Source organism: Phoenix dactylifera, chromosome 14, assembly GCF_009389715.1.
Source record: "Phoenix dactylifera cultivar Barhee BC4 chromosome 14, palm_55x_up_171113_PBpolish2nd_filt_p, whole genome shotgun sequence".
Lineage (NCBI taxonomy): Eukaryota > Viridiplantae > Streptophyta > Magnoliopsida > Arecales > Arecaceae > Phoenix > Phoenix dactylifera.
In genome coordinates, this window is record NC_052405.1 from 3,149,622 (window position 1) to 3,167,360 (window position 17,739).

A 17,739-nucleotide genomic window follows, 5' to 3' on the forward strand; every position below is an offset into this window, starting at 1 on the left:
TTGTCTGAACTCAAAGTACAACCACAGGTGATTTGGACCCGAGACATTACACTTAAACTTAGGCTATGAAAATTAATAGATATCAATGACCCTCTTCAGATAACAAGATTGAAACCGGAGGTCTTAGCAGCCATGTAACTTGAAACATACACGAAGAAGGCTACGCTTATTCCGATCACCTGTGCCCTCAGTATACACTGTCCACTCCAAAATCCAGCGGTCAGCTCCTAAGAGTGATAATAAATGCTGAAGCTGAACACTGAACTATTTGGTTTTCATCACCGGGGAGCTCTTCCTCAAAAAGAACTCGGACGTGACTGCTATTTATTTTTCATCAGAGTGGAACTCAACAAAGAACTCATATATCACCAGAGCCAACAGCATAATAAAAAGACAAAAACAAAAAGAGGAAGAAGATGAGCAATACAAAACAAAATGTCTTACAGCCATGCTTCACTATGGATTTCCACATCATTCATAAGTAAAACATCTCATCTCTCAGTTCAGTATCTGGCCCACAGAGGGAGAACGAAAATAAAGGAAAAGAGTCAGCAAACCTGTTCGCATATCACACAATCTAACCAGAAACCAGTCAACTAGATTCTGCTTGGACATTGATAACTCAGTCAATCTGCATTCAGTGGCTCATCTGCAATGGCTTCAATATCTTTCTTACTCTTAATTACGCATCTTTTCTTTGTCTCTGGGTCAAGCTTATCCAAGTCTTCTAAAACTGCCATGTAACCATATAGAAGGTCCTCGACCTTCTGAACACGGGCTTCTCCACTCTCGCTGCTGCCTTTGTTGGCTGTGATCCGCAAAAATTCTTGCCTCCCATTATTGTTAGCATCAAAGTGCCTGTGAAGTCTTTCCGCTTCTTGCAATCCCGAAAGGGTTGGCTTATACTTTACTAAGAGCACACTCTGGCCAGCAGGTTTAGAGCGACAAACACTCATAATTCCTGCTCCAAACCCCATCTCTGAAACCACAATAATTAAAAAAAAACACTGTTGAGCATAAAGTTACAAACAATGGCCAGCTAACACCAAATCTATGTGATCAACATCAACAATAAATGCACCAACAACAACAACCAACAACGACATATAACATTATGAAAGCAGCGGAGGTTCTACTTCAGTGGTTGGAAGTAGTTATTAAAAAAAGATTTGGACGACAATGCAAGGTCCCCTGGTCTGCCTTTTCTCTCATGCCAATCACTGCTTTTGGTGCATGGGTGATGACTGACATCAAGGTAAAGCTGATAATTAGGATTGAGATCAAGTTGTAAATCATATGGTGGATTTGTCGAATTGGATTGTGGATCAGATCGCATATCGCAAGATTTTTCTAATTTCCTTCATTTTTTAAAAACATATAAGAAATGTAACAATTGAAATGCAGGTCAAATATAGAATAGATGAATGAAGAATAAAAAGTCAATACATACAAGAAGTCCAGTCTCCACCAGCATAAACCCATATATAGCATGTCTGATAAAACTAATACGGACAGTAAGTTTCATAATATGGATAGATCCTAATTTTCCTAGCCAATTCTGATTTCAAATATGAGATCCGGATCATTTAAGGGCACTCTGATCCGGATCATGAAACAAAAGACTTTAACAACAATGGATGGAACAGCATCCTGCCACTGAATAAAACTAATTTGGATTAGGTAGTTAGCCGCTACTTTGATGAAATTCACTTATTTACACCTGATTCATAATTTCTAAATACCGGCTACCACTTGCTACTAATTTAGAAAAAAACCTCTATTGGCAAATGAACAAGCAAACAATTATAGATATAGAGACAAAACAAAACATAATGGCATCAGAATATCATACTATGCACAGCCATAGGATACCAAGAAACCAGAGAGAAAGAAAGAAAATAACCAACTGTGCACCATTGCAGAACCGATAGCACCTAATAAATAGCAAATTTTTTCAAGAGCTAATAACAACAGAATTACATTTTAGCCATAATCAATAAATTGGCATGACAACATTAAGCAACTGAGTAAATAATTATTGAACAACATCACAACAGATTCAACCCTCAGGCAGAGATATAATCAATATCAGCTTTTGCATAAATATTCTAAGCTAGGAGAATGTTAACTTCAACTGAAATCTCAGAAGTCAAAAGAATCAGGTCCAACAGATTATTACAGCCTTTCGCACAAAAGCAGAAAAAGAAAAGATTGGAAATATAAAACATGGAAACCTGAGTTCTAAAAAGACAGCACACAAGAAATGCAATCTTATTTTCTTAAAGGTAAAGAACAGCAACAGTAAGTCATTTCAAATGAAGGTAGAATTATGAAATAATAAGTGATAAAAAAACACGCAATTCACAAAATTTACTACCAGATTCTATTTTAAGAATGAGCATCTACAGAAAGAGGAATATTTGTATCATTTCAGCCATATTTGAATTGGATTGCCAAAGTTTAATAATACAAATTGAAGCCAAAGGTTTTGATATATGAACAAACCTCGAAGTCTTTCTTCCATGCCTTCATTGGCCACAACCTTTGGTTCGTGAGTACTGACCTTAATTCCAATTGAACTGTTATGGACGATGACAATTGGAGGCCAAAGAATAAGATCCTCCTTCAGAACCTTAGCTTCAGCAACAGGTCTGGACTGGTAGAGCCTTGAGTTGTCAGGAGCCACAAGCCAGTTCCAGCCCATAAGAAAGCAAAGGGCTTTATGAAGACCCAGATGTTCTGTTCTTAAGCCCACCTTGAGAGAATGATAAGTGTGAGTCACTAGGCTGTGTGCATCTCCAAACTCCTTTGATTCCTTTGAGTAGCTGTTAAACACAAGAAATGCAAGCCAGTCAACCAATTATTGATTCTAAGGCATTCTAGAATGTGTCCACAACAAGTGAAGAACTACAATCTGTATAAATGATACAGGAAAAATCCATGAACTTAGCAATCAGAACAAGTGACGTGTTCTTCCTGCAATATGTCGATCATTTTGAATGGCTACAAAGCCATTTAAAACATACTGCAAGGTGCAACATTTATGATGGTCAAATTCAGCTGATCAACTTTAGAACAAGAAATTGAAATTAAAATCCAATTCAGTGACTGTCAATTCAGCCTATCAACTGTCTAAACAAAACAAAATGTAATCTATAAATCCAAAAAACCACATACATTTGTGCACCATATGCAGAATACATGCAAATATGGTCATGATCAATAACAGAATTGCCTTCCCCCACCATCATGCAACCCCAAAAATTAGAAGAGGGGAGGGGAGAGAGGGTGGAGGAAGAGAGAAAGGGGGGGGAGAGAGCTAAACCATGAGACCATGAATAACAATGTTCACATCGAATCTCAACTAGGAGTTATTAACCTCTGCAAAATTTGATTTTTCAATCATGTCTCGGGGAAAAAATTTGGAATAAACACAGTGAATCATCTGGGGAAAAGATTGATATTGGATCACAAAGTATGATGCTTACAATTTAAGACATAAAATTGATGGACAAAAGAAAGAAGCCTCATCAATACTTTTGGTGTCAGCCAAATCAACAGGCTAAATTTGAAAGTGTAACTTTGAGTCCAGTACACAAAATCAAACATTTTCCTACAACTTTGCTTGATTATGCTGAGTAATAATAGTATATCGAACCTCATAGATTGTTTCTGAACATGATAAGTTAGCAAGGCTCTCCAATAGGATATTCTAATGCTTGAGTTTTCTTTTTTTCCACCCTAAAACAGATAATCATAAAACGTATTCAATGTAAAAGAGATTCTGTGAAAAACAGGGGAGACCAGTTTTTCATAAAACTCAATTTACAGCAAGGTTTTAAATTCTATGAGATGGGATTGTACCAGTTTTTCCATGAAACAGGACGGGCCACCATCCCGCCCCACCCCGACACTTGGGACAGGTGTGCTCATCGGAATGCTGGGGCAATGGCGGGACAGTCCTATCCTGGTGGGACTTGAGTCCCGATGGGACCCCATCCCGATGTCCTGTGGGACGTCCCGATGGGACTTGAGTCCTTGATTTTCAGGTTTTATGAACACGTTTCATGGAAACAGACAAATGTTTTTTGTAAAAACCCATTCATTTTCTGTTTTCTGAACCAGAGCAAACCTTGTTAACCAAACAGCACCAAAGGCTACAGGCAGGAAACTTAAAAACATACAGAGTGATGCCTTTCACTGGATATTTTTAAGCAGAAACCTATAGTCTGCCTTAGGATGAAAGTCCATTAAGGCAAAGGAAATGAAACGAGTAATGAGAGTCAAACACTTGGCTTCAGTAATGAAGCATATGCAGCATAACCTTAGTTCGGCTTTTTTACCTCTTGGGTGACTTTGAGCTGACAAAGGCCAAAAACAGAAAAAGATTTTCCAAGTTCAACTACAATACATTTCAGAAAATTATTAGAAAGACGATCCCTATGAGCAGGCTGAGGAAACAATTAAAAGAGGCATCTTTCTAGAATGAAATTTCTTTAAGGATAAAAATTTAGAAGATAGTATTTCTATGCTTCAGGATAGCAAAAGCGAATACTTATCAAGTCATAAATAGTTCCCCTCATGCATGTCTTAAGCTGTGCGTTTCAGGTAAAAGGATTAGTGATTTCACATGACCAAGTATTTCGATTGTCCCAAACCAAAGTTTCTCCAACCAAAACAAATCAAATAGGCCAGAGCAAGTTTCAGCATCTGATTTTGGTTTGAAAGGCCAAAAGATAAACACCAAGGTCAGCAGTACCATCCTGAACCGCTTGATTCTGGGTGTATCGAGCTGTACTGGAGGCCGACTAGGCCAGTTTCGGCCTTGAGATCAAGAACCAGTGAGGAAGGGAGAGAAGAAGGAGAGAGAGGAAGAGAGAGAGAGGGAGGGAGAGAGTGGCGAAGAGCGAGAGAGGCGGAGGGAAGGGCGAGAGAGGGCTTTCGTCTCTGGTGGCACCTCGGAGGAGAGAGGGCTCCCTCCGCCTCTCTCGCTCTCCGCTTCCCTCTCCCTTCCTCTCTTTCCCTTCCTCCCTCTTTCCTTCTCCCTCTCCCCCTCCTTCTACCTCTCTCTTCACTACCTGACTAGGACAGTTCTAGCCTTGAGATCAAGAACCAGTGAGGGAGGGTGAGAAGGAGAAGGAGAGAGAGCAAGAGAGAAAGGGAGGGAGGGAGGGAGGGAGAGGCGGAGGGAGGGATAAGAGAGGGTTTTCGTCTCTGGTGGCACCTCGGAGGAGAGAGGGCTTCAAAAGCCCTCTCCCCCTCTCCCTTCGCCTCTCTCACTCTCTGTTGCCCTCTCCCTCCCTCCCTCTTTCCCTCTCTTTCTTTCTCCCTCTCCCCCTCCCTCTACCTCTCTCTCCACCGCCCTCTCCCTCCCTTCCTCCCTCTCTCTCTTGCTCTCCCCCTCCCTTGTCGGTTCACACTCAAACGGCAAAACACAATATCATACCATACCGTTGGCCTACCGACAGTTAGAACTTTCTGGAACAAACAGCGAAAGGTGGACAAATTTTTATAAAGACTGGACTAGCAAAGAATGGAAGCCGAAGGATAGATGTTAGTTCCAGTACTGCGGACCTTAATTAACACTATTATGGAAAATAATTTCGTATCAGACAAATATGCATACAATCATGCAAAACTCCAAGAAAACATAAAGCAACAATTACATGACCAGTTCAAAGAGTAAAAGTTATGCAACAGTAACACATAACTAAAGGAATGACCTAAATAAGCAAAAGCACTATAATTAAACTTTTCTAATTAAAAAAAATTGCATCAGATCATTGATGAGAAACATACAGACGTAAAAGCTCCATCAAATTAACAGGACATCAAATCCCTGACTCTCCTATGACATGATGCACAAATCCCTCCAGCAAAAACTGAATAAGATTTCAAATGCAGTATCAAAAGCCTTGTGATATTTTATCATGGACCTCAACATCTGCCAGCCTTTTACAGACCACTAAGTGATCAACATCTGAACTCCCTAACAAGAAACAAATTAAAAAAATGATCCAGGAGGCAACAGCACTCATTGTCCAATGCAAAATCATCATATCTAACAAGCAGCTTAATGCACGCACCTTTGTATTTCATATAGAACAAATAATTGCCAGGTATTAAAAGTTCCTTTATCAAAAGATAGAGCAAGTTGTTTCCCATCACTATTGCGGCATATAATACAGGTTTAGAACTCTATGTACATTTGCTGCATAAACTCTTGCAGTTTAATTAATCATAATTGTTTCTACATGATAATTCAATTTGCTATCAATAGAGTGCTATCCTGAAACTTCCAGTTGGACCTCTGGCACCTCTCAACAATCAACTTGCATGTCAACTTACTTGTGAGGTGGCATAAAATCCTGGAGTATGGCTGAAAAGATTTATAGAAAATGACAGCTAAGAAAACATGCTAAAGAAGTTATCTGATAGCTGAGTTCCAGAAGATTCGTTGATATGTTTCTTGTAATCCGATTTCCCAAGGTAGAACAAATATGATAATTAACCCTTAAGAAAAAATTTTGAATTCTCCCAAGTATTAGCTTAAACCAGCAGCGGGCATTAATCATGAAGCAACTAATTGAGAGCCCCAACTCTAGAGTACATCGAACCCATATGAGAAGTCTTACCATGAGCGGATTGTATCCATTGGGCAAATATGGGTTCAAAATACTTTTGAAAAACAAAAACATTCCGTATTTGCCTTATGGGCTTATGGGCTTGTAATACTACCAAAAGATATTTATTAGGGAAAATACGCTCTCCAAATCACCATCCTATTAAATGGAAGGGCATTACTGGATATCTAATAATCCATCCTGGTCCAGTACCAAGAAGCATCTCTTCATGTCTTCCATGCAACTATAGGTAATTCCACGCATGCTGCAAAGATGCGACCCTTATCATTTAAAGCAAGTAATGTTAGGTGCATGCTGACTTGATGCAACAGCAAAAAAGTATTGATCCTCGTATGCAGGTCATGGAACTAATTGCTGGGGTCAATAGATGAAACGCCAAACAAGTATCTCTGAATCGAAACAGAGGAGAAAGTGTTCAACTTCCAGAATGATATCACAGATAAAGAAGACAGACCTGCGACACACGCAGCAAAGAAGAGGATTTCCTTGTTCTCGGTATCTTTTTTGTTGGTGTGGGCTCTCATGCAAGGACTTTGAATACTTAAGGAAGGCTTTATGAACCTGCTGCTTAAACTCCTCTGAATCTTCAGGTGGATCAGCCTTTGCAAGATGAGCATCATCATCAGGAACAACTCCATTATGGGTATTCAGACCACTGCGACGATCTTCCATACCCTTCTTCCAGTGTTTGTAGGGTCTGAAAATTTCTTGTCTTCTCTCCGAAGAAAATGAATCATGGTATTCTGAAGGGCCTGGCCTCAACCGCCTTTTAAGACTCATACCATGGGCTCCATCCGCGTGAGGAGAAGAATCGTCCCACAGCAACTGAGCAGCTGATCTAGACATTATACGAGAGGTTCTTTTATATGGAGAGTGTTCAAAGGTCATGTTTTTCTTATGCAGAAACCCTATTCTATCTTCATTAGGCCATATTTCATCACCACCACTTGGTGACTGAATTCTTCTAAAGGCATTTCGATCATTGGAGACAACGCTTCTTGGCTTATCATTATCCATAACATATCTTCTTCTGATCATTCTTTCAGATGATAGATCATAAATATCCAGATTACCCATGTGAGGATTTCCTTGTGGAGGGCTCACACCCTGTCTGTACATATGTAAACACCGGTCAGACAACACAGAACTCTTCAGCCTTTCTCTGTATCCCATAGAAGTAGCATCTCTCCCTAAAGCACAGTGTTCTTCAAATGGTGGAAGGTCACATCCTCTTAATGGATTCATTCCAAATTCAAGGTGACCACTTCCAGACCCACTGACATAATCATCATGAACCTCTTTTAATTGATGATACTCTGGGTTTGCATCTCCATGAAAAGAATGGCGCTGGTCCCAGAAACTGCTCTCACCTGTGATCTTCCGAGAAGCATCCAATCCCTCAACCCTTCCTCCTGTGAGATTCGTGAAGGACGAACTTAGCGAGTCTCTATAGCCACCTCGTGGATCCCACGGTATCTTTTTGTATATGTCATTTGACTCAAGCAATCGATGATCACTCCTCTCTCTCTGCCAGAGTTCATGATAACCATAGTCCTGCGGATCATCCCTGCCAGGTGGACTATGATGGACCTGCCTCACTCGCTCAGTGAGATGCCCTGGACTGTATCCAATTCGGTCCAACGGGTCATCCAGAAACTTCTTTGCACCACTTCCGACGTATCCATCAGACAGCTGATGATGGCGATTACCATACAAGCTTGACAAATCATCCTTCGCAAAGCCAGATGAAGAGGTGCCACCATAAGGCCTGAGCTGCGAGGGAGGCATCAAAGGTGAGGTAAAATCTCTGGTAGAGTAAATCTTCTCCCTCCCTCTCTCGTCGTATGGATCACTCATGCGATCACGGTAGTGAAGCAACTCATCATCGTGGATCCCCATGTTCAGAGTGCCGCTGCTGCTTCCCATGTTCCCGGACTTCAATGCAGCAGCACGAGCCGGGTAGTTTGCATCCGGGGGCAGTGAGAAGTAGCTACGGGAAGATCCGTCATTCAAGAATAGGGATTTCTGCAGCAGCATGCCCTGCCCATCAATCCCCGTGGAGGATGGCGGTGCCGGGGCACCACTGCCCTGGCGGAGGAAGTCCTTATCTTTGAAGATTCGGGACGGCCTCGAGCTGGCGTTCAGATCTGGGTTCGAGTCAGGCGGAATATCCGGCAGTACATACTTGGGTGGGAGCTCGTAGCGCCTGTCCTCGAATGGCGAGGATCGGCTGCGGTGCTGCTTCCCGTGGTTGGAGCGCCTGGCATAGTCCCTCCGCTCGACCGAGGGGGGCCGGCGGGGACGAGGAGGAGGGCTCAGGCTGCGGCGCGAGCGACGGGGGCGCCAATCGGAGCGGTGGTCCTTGATCTTAGCCTTGGTGGGGGCTCTCGGGGAGACATCTCTGCCATCCCCTCCTCCTCCACTACCACCATCTCCAGGCCTTCTTGATCGCATCTCCTTCTATAAGATTAAAAACTACCCAACAAGACCACTTCTCGTAGATCGGCCAAGATCGATCGCGCAAAATATCGGGTTTTTCTTGGATGAATTACGTGAAAAAAAAAAACAAAAATCGAACGAACGAACAAACGAACGAAAACAGGCTTTTATTGGGAGAGGGGATCAGGATCGCAAAGAAGCAAAGCCAAAAGTATTTTGAGAGTGAAGTAGCAAAACCCTAACTGCAGATCCTGGAGGAGACACCCTAAACCTAACCTTAAAGCATCCTTTTCTTGGGGCAGAGTGGATGAAAGAGATCAGATTCTGACCTGGGGGAGAAGATTGTGATGCTGAGCACTGACTCTGCTTTGCTTTCGCATCTCTCTCTCTCTCTCCCTCCCTCTCGCTGAGCGGCCTGAAGTCGAAACGCTTCCGTTAAGGCTGATGGTAGGGGTAGGGCTCCCAATATTAGTATTTAATAAAACATTTTTTACGTATAGTTATATGGTTATAGACGCACTTTCAAAAACAACGGAAGTCATCGATCAATGATCACCCTTAAATTCAATAGTATTGTGAATATCCTTCAGGTCCCAACCTTAGCAATACGAGAGGACTGGCACTTGCGTTCGGGTTGTATCTTTCACATGTGCGCGCGCGTGTGCTCTTGCACGTGTAACTAAAGGAAATATTGTAGCCGTGGGATCTTCTACGGCGGTGGAAAGGACACATGATTGACAGATTTTATAGATTCAACTTTTTTTCTAAAGCTTGAGTGGGAAAATTTACATTAAAATTGGAGTCAAGAAGGAATACCAACTCGACTAATCGACACCCTTCTCAAAACAAAACAAATCTAATTAAAATTTTATAAATAAAATCGCCCATGTCAGTATGGTGAATGTGGGTCTAATAAAACTTAACCATACATCATAATCGTAGAGAATTCATACAACTTGAAGGATTTGTGCTCGTTGTTGTACGAGATCTAATTACGATCGCCAATATAAAGTAGCACAATTGGAGCTTCTTTTTTATGATTGCTAAATATAATACTGTTTCTCTTCTAGATGATGCCTGAGACACGACGAAGTTGTAATCCGCTCTTGTTCTTCAGTCCACCTACTCATGCATCATCATGTGTGAGAAACGCTAGGGCGCTGGGAACCTTCCCTTAATATGCTGAGAAATCAAAAAAGCTGTCTCATTCTCACCGAACACCTCATTTTTGGGGTTGCTTCAGGGGTTGGAATCGTTTTAGAGAGCTACTGTTGCTGTCGAGCGAGGCCGGAAGAAAACTCCTGGCATCAAGTTGGCTGTAAAATAATAACGCTTCAAGTTAAAGCAGAAGATGACAAGTTTTTATCTTTAACAAATAACATTTAGCTTGGAAAACACGAAATTATTAGAATGAAGTCCTGAAAGTCCTCTTCCTCTTCTTTCTATTATGTCTTATACATGCGGTACCTTTGATTTTTGTTCTTTCTATCATGGAATTCAACGGAAAAAAACACCAGCATAGATGTCGCGTGTGTTGGAAATTTTGAAAATTTTGGTTTTGAAAAGATTTAAATTCTAAAATCCAACCTTATCCCCTTCTTATTAGTTGTTTCACAAACTTTTTTTTTTTTTCCTTTTTTAGTTCCCCATTCGAAAAATAAATGTAAGAGCGCTTGCTTTCACAGAAATTCCATCCTTTGAAGCTCAAGTAGGACTTTGAGAAAATTGGGCTGGTGGCCACACCTGAGGAGATAAGCCCTGAGAGATTTCCGACAACACACAACACATTCGCTCTCTCTTCTGAGACCCGTTTGATCGGATCTAGCCTCCCGGTGATCATGCTTGTTAGAGGAGGATCGGGCTGAGCCGGATCATTGCATCTTGAGAATGACATTGTTGTAAACTCGCACGAGGGGCAAATCATGTTCTTAGGGCAATGTTGTTCAACAAGCCTTGATCCAAGCAAAACTTTTTCAATCATCTAAATTTTTATTTTTTAATTTTCGTTGTATAATATTGTTGCGAATAAAATATTAAAATATAGTAATTTCTAAGTGTCATATCTCCAACAACTAGAAGATTTCCCTTTGGAAATATGGCAAAAATCTATTAAAATGTTGGAAAAATTACAAATACACTGCTCCAAGTTTGGGCATTTTACATTTGCACCCGAAAAATTTAAAAATGTTAATTAACCACTAAAACTTCAAATTCCTTACAATGTGGCCCAGTCGTCTACCTCCATTATAAAATGTTATCACGTGAGGATCATCTGATAACTATACTTTAAGATCTGTGCGGGGCGGCGGATGATAGAAGATATAATGCTTTGAGATCTATATATGCATATGGATGATAGATGATACAGTGCTTTGAGATCGGTGCAGATGGATAGATGAGAGAGGATAGAGCGCTTTAAGATCTATACAAATGGATAAATGGCAGAGGATGGAGCGCCTTAAGATCCATGTATGCGGATGAATAATAGAGGATAAAGTGCTTTAAGATCTATGCAAGCGGATGGATGATATAGGATGGAATGCTTTTGAGATTTGTGCCGACAAATAATGGCAAATGAAGTGCTTTGAGATCTATGCAGGTGGATGAATGATAGAGGATGAAATGCTTGAGATCTATACAGGCAAATGCATGACAGAGGATGGAGTGTCTTTTGACCCATATAGGCGGATGGATGATAGAAGATGTAATACTTTGAGATCTATGCAAATAAATGCATGATAGAGGATGAAGTGCTTTGAGATCTATGTAGGTGGATGCACGATAAAGGATGCAGCGCTTCAAGATCGCATGAAAGTCACGATACAACTTTTTAAAATTAAAAGTATTTTGGTCTTTTTCTTCCTTTGTTAATAGTGATCTAGATAGATAGTCGGGTCACATTGCAATATAAATGAAATTTTGGTAGTTGAATAAATTTTTTTAAATTTTTGGGATCCAAGCATAACTGCTTCAAACTTGAAAGAATATCTCCGTGGTCCCTTCTGAATGGTTCACGCGAGATCGGGGTTCATACATACTAATTGAACTTGCAAAGGATGAAAAAGAGAGAAAGCATTTGGTGTCAGCAGCATTAGATGACATTCTTGTTGGTTTTCTTGCAAAAGAACATGAAGCGAAATCAGTGTTATTAATAAGAAAGACCTAGCTTCATCATAAGTGCCAGACAGCAGACAGATGGAACCGTAGGCACGGGATGATCCATCTCCAAATTCGGGAAGCCGCAAGACTTGGGAGCTAGACTGCTGCTACTCATAACTTCAACCAACATTATATCATCTTTGTTAAAGTGAGAGGCAGAAGTACGGTCAAAGAGCAATCAAGTTCCGCACAACTGAACCAAGCTGTCAATATAGTTGTGCTGCCATTCACAGCTGCTGCTACCGGTGGAATGCTAAGTGGCCATGGCATCAATGGTCCGGTCCCACTGAGAGAGAGAGAGAGAGAGAGAGAGAGAGAGAGAGAGCAGGGAGAGGGAGGGAGAGACGTACCGTACGAGCATATAGCTATGTGGTGTGGTTCTTTTCTGTCAACATTGCTGAGCTCGGTTGACGTGCAAGGTCCTAGCGAAAAGAGCAGACCATTTGATGCAAATAATCTTTTTCTTTTTCAAGGTAATGCAGCACAACGATCTTTTTTTGTTTTTTTTGAAGGTAACAGAGCACGATAATTAATCGATGGCATCAAACGCTGGAGTCCTTTGAGAAGTTAATCAAACTCATCATCACTCGAAATTCCCAACTGATACAAAATCCCCGGACTAAAGTGAACGACAAACTGGAATATATCAACCCACAGCTTTTCTTGCTCTGCTGCATAACAGTGACGAAGCCTCCTGCTCATGTAATTGCTTTATGACACATGCTATCATTGAGAACCATCCAGGCATGTGGAGTGCTCAGGGAGCAAGCACACATGAGAGAGAGGATAAAAAGAAAGGAAGGAAAACCCAAGAGGAGTTACTAGAGAAAGCCTACGATAGAAGCATGCTTGGCTTCACCAGGTAATAGAAAGGGGTGTTTGTTATTAGAAAGCAGACTGGGAAGGGAGGGAGAGGGAAACATAAGGAGTCATATCAAGTCCATGCTAGTTGGTAGTTATCAAAGGTAGCTTGTACATGGCATCCCTCAGCTTTGTCTTTGCCCCCACGGCTCTCTTTCTCCGAGCAGAAGAGCCGACTTTCCTTCTACTCCACATCAAAGCTTAGCCTCTAAGCACCCTTTTCTCTTGGACATAGCATCTACCCGATACTCCTTCAGACCTTCCAGCAAAAAAGGACTGTCCATACTCCCATAACTTTTTTTTAAGAAAATTAAAAGAAAAGCATATAGGATAATAATATAAAAGATTGTTAGCATAAGAAAATCTATCACCAAATTCTAAGGGATTTAAATCAGAAGGGAGCCATTGGCTCAAGACAAAAACGGAAACTGTTCTTACCAACTTAGGATGTAGCCAACGTACCAACTTATGAAAATAACCATCTTACCAAATTATTAACTTCTACTGGATCACTTACCTAAGTTTTAATTCGATGAGGCTGCAGGACAAGCATGTAAATGCACACGCACAAAATAATGGTTGCTATGTCTCACTTGAAGCATTTTCTTATGAATATGCAGAAGAAACTGACTTGCTTGCTTGACACCGCTCAATGGTTTCCTTGCTTAGAAACCCATATTCAGCAGGAGAAAAGAAACCAGTCTATTTAAAGAGGCAGAAAATAGAGAACAGAAGCTTTTAATATAGGATTCCGAAGAAAGGAGAGCTTTAGAACCTTGGAAGAGGTAGAGATGCAGACTCCAATGCAGACATGGGAGCAGCAACAGCAGCACATTCTGCGTAACAAGAACTCCAGCCGCAGCTTCAGAGACAGCCCGAGGAAGGAAGAGAAAGAAGAGGATGAGACATCAAGGTCGGCCGTCTCTGCATTCCGAGCAAAAGAAGAACAGATTGAGAGGAAGAAAGTGGAGGTTAGAGACAAGGTGTTTGCTCAACTGGGCAGGGTGGAAGAAGAAACTAAGCGCTTAGCAGAGATCCGGGAAGTAAGTTTATCAACCGACAAGTTTGCAAGATATACCTCTGAAAATGGTGGCAGCTAAAAATCTAGTATTTAGGTGAAATATTTGCCAACAGGTTTTTCTTCTTTTGTGTGTTAGTTTGCCAACAGGTTATCCACCTTTTATCTGTAGTAAATAAATCAGATCTTGTAGATTAATTTTCTCATATTCTAGCATCAACCACTTACAGAATCAACGTGCTTACACCAAGGCTTGAGAAAAATCTTCTATTCTAAGTTATTTGGTGAAAAGAGTTCAGGTTGTTGATCCAATATCTACCTACAAGAATAACATTTCCAGACTTAAAACCATCACGCAGTCGTATTAAAGATCAGTTGAAATTCTGATAGGAACTTGAAGAAATGGGAGATCCGACAAGGAAGGAAGTTGCAGCTATACGCAAAAAAATTGATGCAGTCAACCGTGAACTAAAGCCTCTTGGACAAAGCTGTCTGAGAAAGGTGGATTGCATATTTATAACACGTAGCATGAAATAAAATGACTGATAATTTATTCATCAATCCTGATGTTTGTGCACTTATCACCATTGAGCTTAACAAAATTATGACCTGGATATTTTTTTTCATGTAGGAAAAGGAGTACAAAGAAGCTCTTGAGGCATTCAATGAGAAGAACAAGGAGAAGGCTCAACTAATCAATAAGCTAATGGAGGTGATTTTTTTTGTAGTAATTTAGTTATCTGTTGCTTTAAAAAAAGTAGGAGGTGAATTTTCCATATAGAAAGCGGAATTTGCTCTATAGAGTCTGTAGTCATCTAAATAGCCGTGTGTTCATTCACTTGTCTGCATGCTTGGTCATGAAAATAGCTGTGTTCATTCACTTGTATATATGTATGCTTGATGTCTGAGCAGCTGGTCAGCGAGAGCGAACGACTAAGGATGAAAAAGCTGGAGGAGTTGAGCAAAACAATTGACTCTCTTCGCTAAGCCAATCTGCTGGTGTTACCAAGGAGTTAGACCTGTGTGATTCTTATTTCAGTTTACTGTAGATTCCTGTGTAGTTTCTGATTGGGACATGAAATGATTGTTTTGTTTTGTTATTGTGCTCTCGTTTTGCTGAGTGCCATCTGCTGATTTAGGTAGGGACTTGCTCTCCACACAGGTCTATAATTGAAAAGGAACGAATAAATTTGTAAAAAAACAAAAATCCTTTTATGTATTCATGAAAAGATTTCTTTCCCTGTTTCGAAAAAACCTTAATTCTCCAAATGCGTATTATTACATAATGTGGGATCAGCTGCCCAAGACTTTACTCAATGTTGTATTAATGATCTCAATTCACACTGGCTTCTTCAAAGATATTGCAGGAACAGTTTTGATCTAATAGCCTGTCTGATGCTGTGTCCAACTAATATTCAAGTCCTTCCATAATTTTTTCCATATGACCTCTCAAAGCATGCAGCTTCTTAACCATCCTTGAACAGGAAACAGAAAAATGAGTTATAGTTGAATAAATGAAAATAGGAATTTAGGACAAAATAATTCAAGTATAAAAGAAATTCAACACATGGACAGTTGCAGGTGCCTCTAGCCACATGCTGATGATGATTCAAAACAACATTTGGAGCAAAGGCATAGCCCTGAACATGAACCTCATCTGCAGGTCAGTATATATAGCTTCTTGATGAACCACCAAGGAGGTTGCACAAAAAGTTGTCATATTGTTAACATTGCTTTTTTATGTTATTAATGCACGCTTTTCTACTTTTATGTATGGTTGAATATCCAAGGGTCGATTATTGTGGATATGATCGGTATGGTGGACAAAGCCAGGTTAATATCATACCCCAAATAAAAATTATTAATTATGTATTTCTTATATGCATACATAAGTATGCACGTAAGCACACACACAGAGTGACATTTTTAGTTATTTTCCTTCTATTGCTTTCCAAGTCCATGGTCTTCTCTTCCATTTGAAATAACTGCATGTATTTACTCAATAGCGTTGGATTATCATCCAGATGAATTGAAAGAACAAATTACAATAATCAAAGTTCAGTATGAGCCAAGTAGTAAGCAAGCTGGACAAATACCAGAACTTGAGATTTTTAAATGTTTTCATCCATTCAGATAGTTATTATAAATTATTTGGGACTTGAAGAGCATGGCAGCTCTCTAGAAGCCAGAAACCATGATCAAGGCCGGCAAGCCACATTCTATCTTTCAGCTTATCAATTGATTTTATACAATTGCACCAACACTGTGAAAGGCTATCTGCTCTTATAATGTAATCCTTCAAAACTAAGCTGACATACTATACATGTGAATTTTCTTTCAATTATGTGGAACAAATTTTGAAACTGAAATAATTCATTGAATCATAATGTTTATAATCATATTATAAATCACTAACCTCGTCAGCTCTCGATTACCCTCAAAACATGGCTTGCCAGGTATTAATAATATAATTTGATTTAAAATCTAACTTTTGGTATAAACAAGTCTTATAAGTTCTCTCCTTTTTTTTTTTTTTTTTTTGCCTTCTTTCCCTATCTGAAAACGACCACCATAAAAATGATGAATTACCATTCCAAATGCACTTGCATCGTTCATAATGATGGTCCATGACGTGATCAAATTTCCTATGCTATATAGGTTATGATCGGAAAACTCAATCTTTTTCTCTTTTATGATATTTATTTCCAATTCATAAGTGTGACTACTCTTTAATCTGCTGGACTAACCTAAACCGTCCGATTCAGGGCACACTGAACATAAACCTATATGGAACCAGGTTGATTCAATAGTTTGCTTTGAGACTTGGGGTGAGCTGGTCCAAATCTCTCCAAATCAGGAAGAAAATCTGATTCTGCGTGGTTTTGAGGTGTTCAACTTGATTCTCATGCTAATTCTTACTTAAATGCGCTTACCCCAACAAGCCTTTAGTTTGTAATCCTTTGCAAGGTTGGGACCCTCATTGCTAGGATTTTTAGCTTCTTACCACCATCACTGTCGACATTTAATGATAGTCCCCCTTTCTCCCTTTCCCTCCCCCTCCCTCCATCTCTCTTTCCTTGTTTTTCTTTCTCCCTCTAACTCTCCCCCTTCCTCTCTTTGTCCCTCTCTCTCTTTTCCTCTCCCTCCCTCTCCCTTCCTCTAATTTCGATATACCTCGGGTCAATAAATACTGCATTGGTATCATATCAAATTAGTAGCTGGCTAGTACGATCATGATACCGATGTGGGAAACTATTTTGCTACTAGTCATTCTAGAACCCCTCCATCTTTTGCTTTAATCATCCTCGATAAACATTAATTCCTCCAACTACCGAGTTTCTAATAATATTGAAAAATTAATGTAATGCATGTGTTTTGTCAACTTATAATAGCTCTTACATTGAGAAACATGAAATGCATATTTCTGTTCATGATGAGAACATGAAGAATATTCATTAATTGCAAGATTTTTATCTGGTACATGAACTTGAAGCTATATCCTAGAGCATTCTCCATCATAAAATTTTTAAAAATAATCTTCCTTAATTGTTACCATCAAGCAAACATGCAAATATAGAATTTCGGTTTCAATTACCAAGGACATATAATATTACAAAA

General features: G+C 40.0%; 2 protein-coding genes across 3 annotated transcripts; one reads left to right on the top strand and one right to left on the bottom strand.

The window, feature by feature from the left end:
* Nucleotides 1–394: 394 nt before the first annotated feature.
* LOC103708003 lies at nt 395–9,545 on the bottom strand. The gene is made up of 3 exons (XM_039133334.1): nt 7,099–9,545; nt 2,506–2,825; nt 395–979 (listed from the first exon to the last, which is right to left on the bottom strand). The coding sequence occupies exons 1-3, from the start codon at nt 9,096–9,098 to the stop codon at nt 627–629; spliced, it is 2,673 nt and encodes an 890-aa protein (XP_038989262.1). The 5' UTR covers nt 9,099–9,545; the 3' UTR covers nt 395–626.
* Nucleotides 9,546–13,772: 4,227 nt separating this feature from the next.
* Nucleotides 13,773–15,221, top strand: LOC103719839 (histone-lysine N-methyltransferase, H3 lysine-79 specific). 2 transcript variants are annotated; one of them, XM_039133336.1, is made up of 5 exons: nt 14,135–14,218; nt 14,352–14,420; nt 14,512–14,622; nt 14,753–14,833; nt 15,034–15,221. In XM_039133336.1, the coding sequence occupies exons 3-5, from the start codon at nt 14,524–14,526 to the stop codon at nt 15,106–15,108; spliced, it is 255 nt and encodes an 84-aa protein (XP_038989264.1). In that variant the 5' UTR covers nt 14,135–14,218; nt 14,352–14,420; nt 14,512–14,523; the 3' UTR covers nt 15,109–15,221. The 2 variants fall into 2 exon arrangements, with proteins under 2 accessions (XP_008807487.1, XP_038989264.1); XM_008809265.4 differs by lacking the exon at nt 14,352–14,420 and having other exon boundaries at nt 13,773–14,146.
* Nucleotides 15,222–17,739: the final 2,518 nt, after the last annotated feature.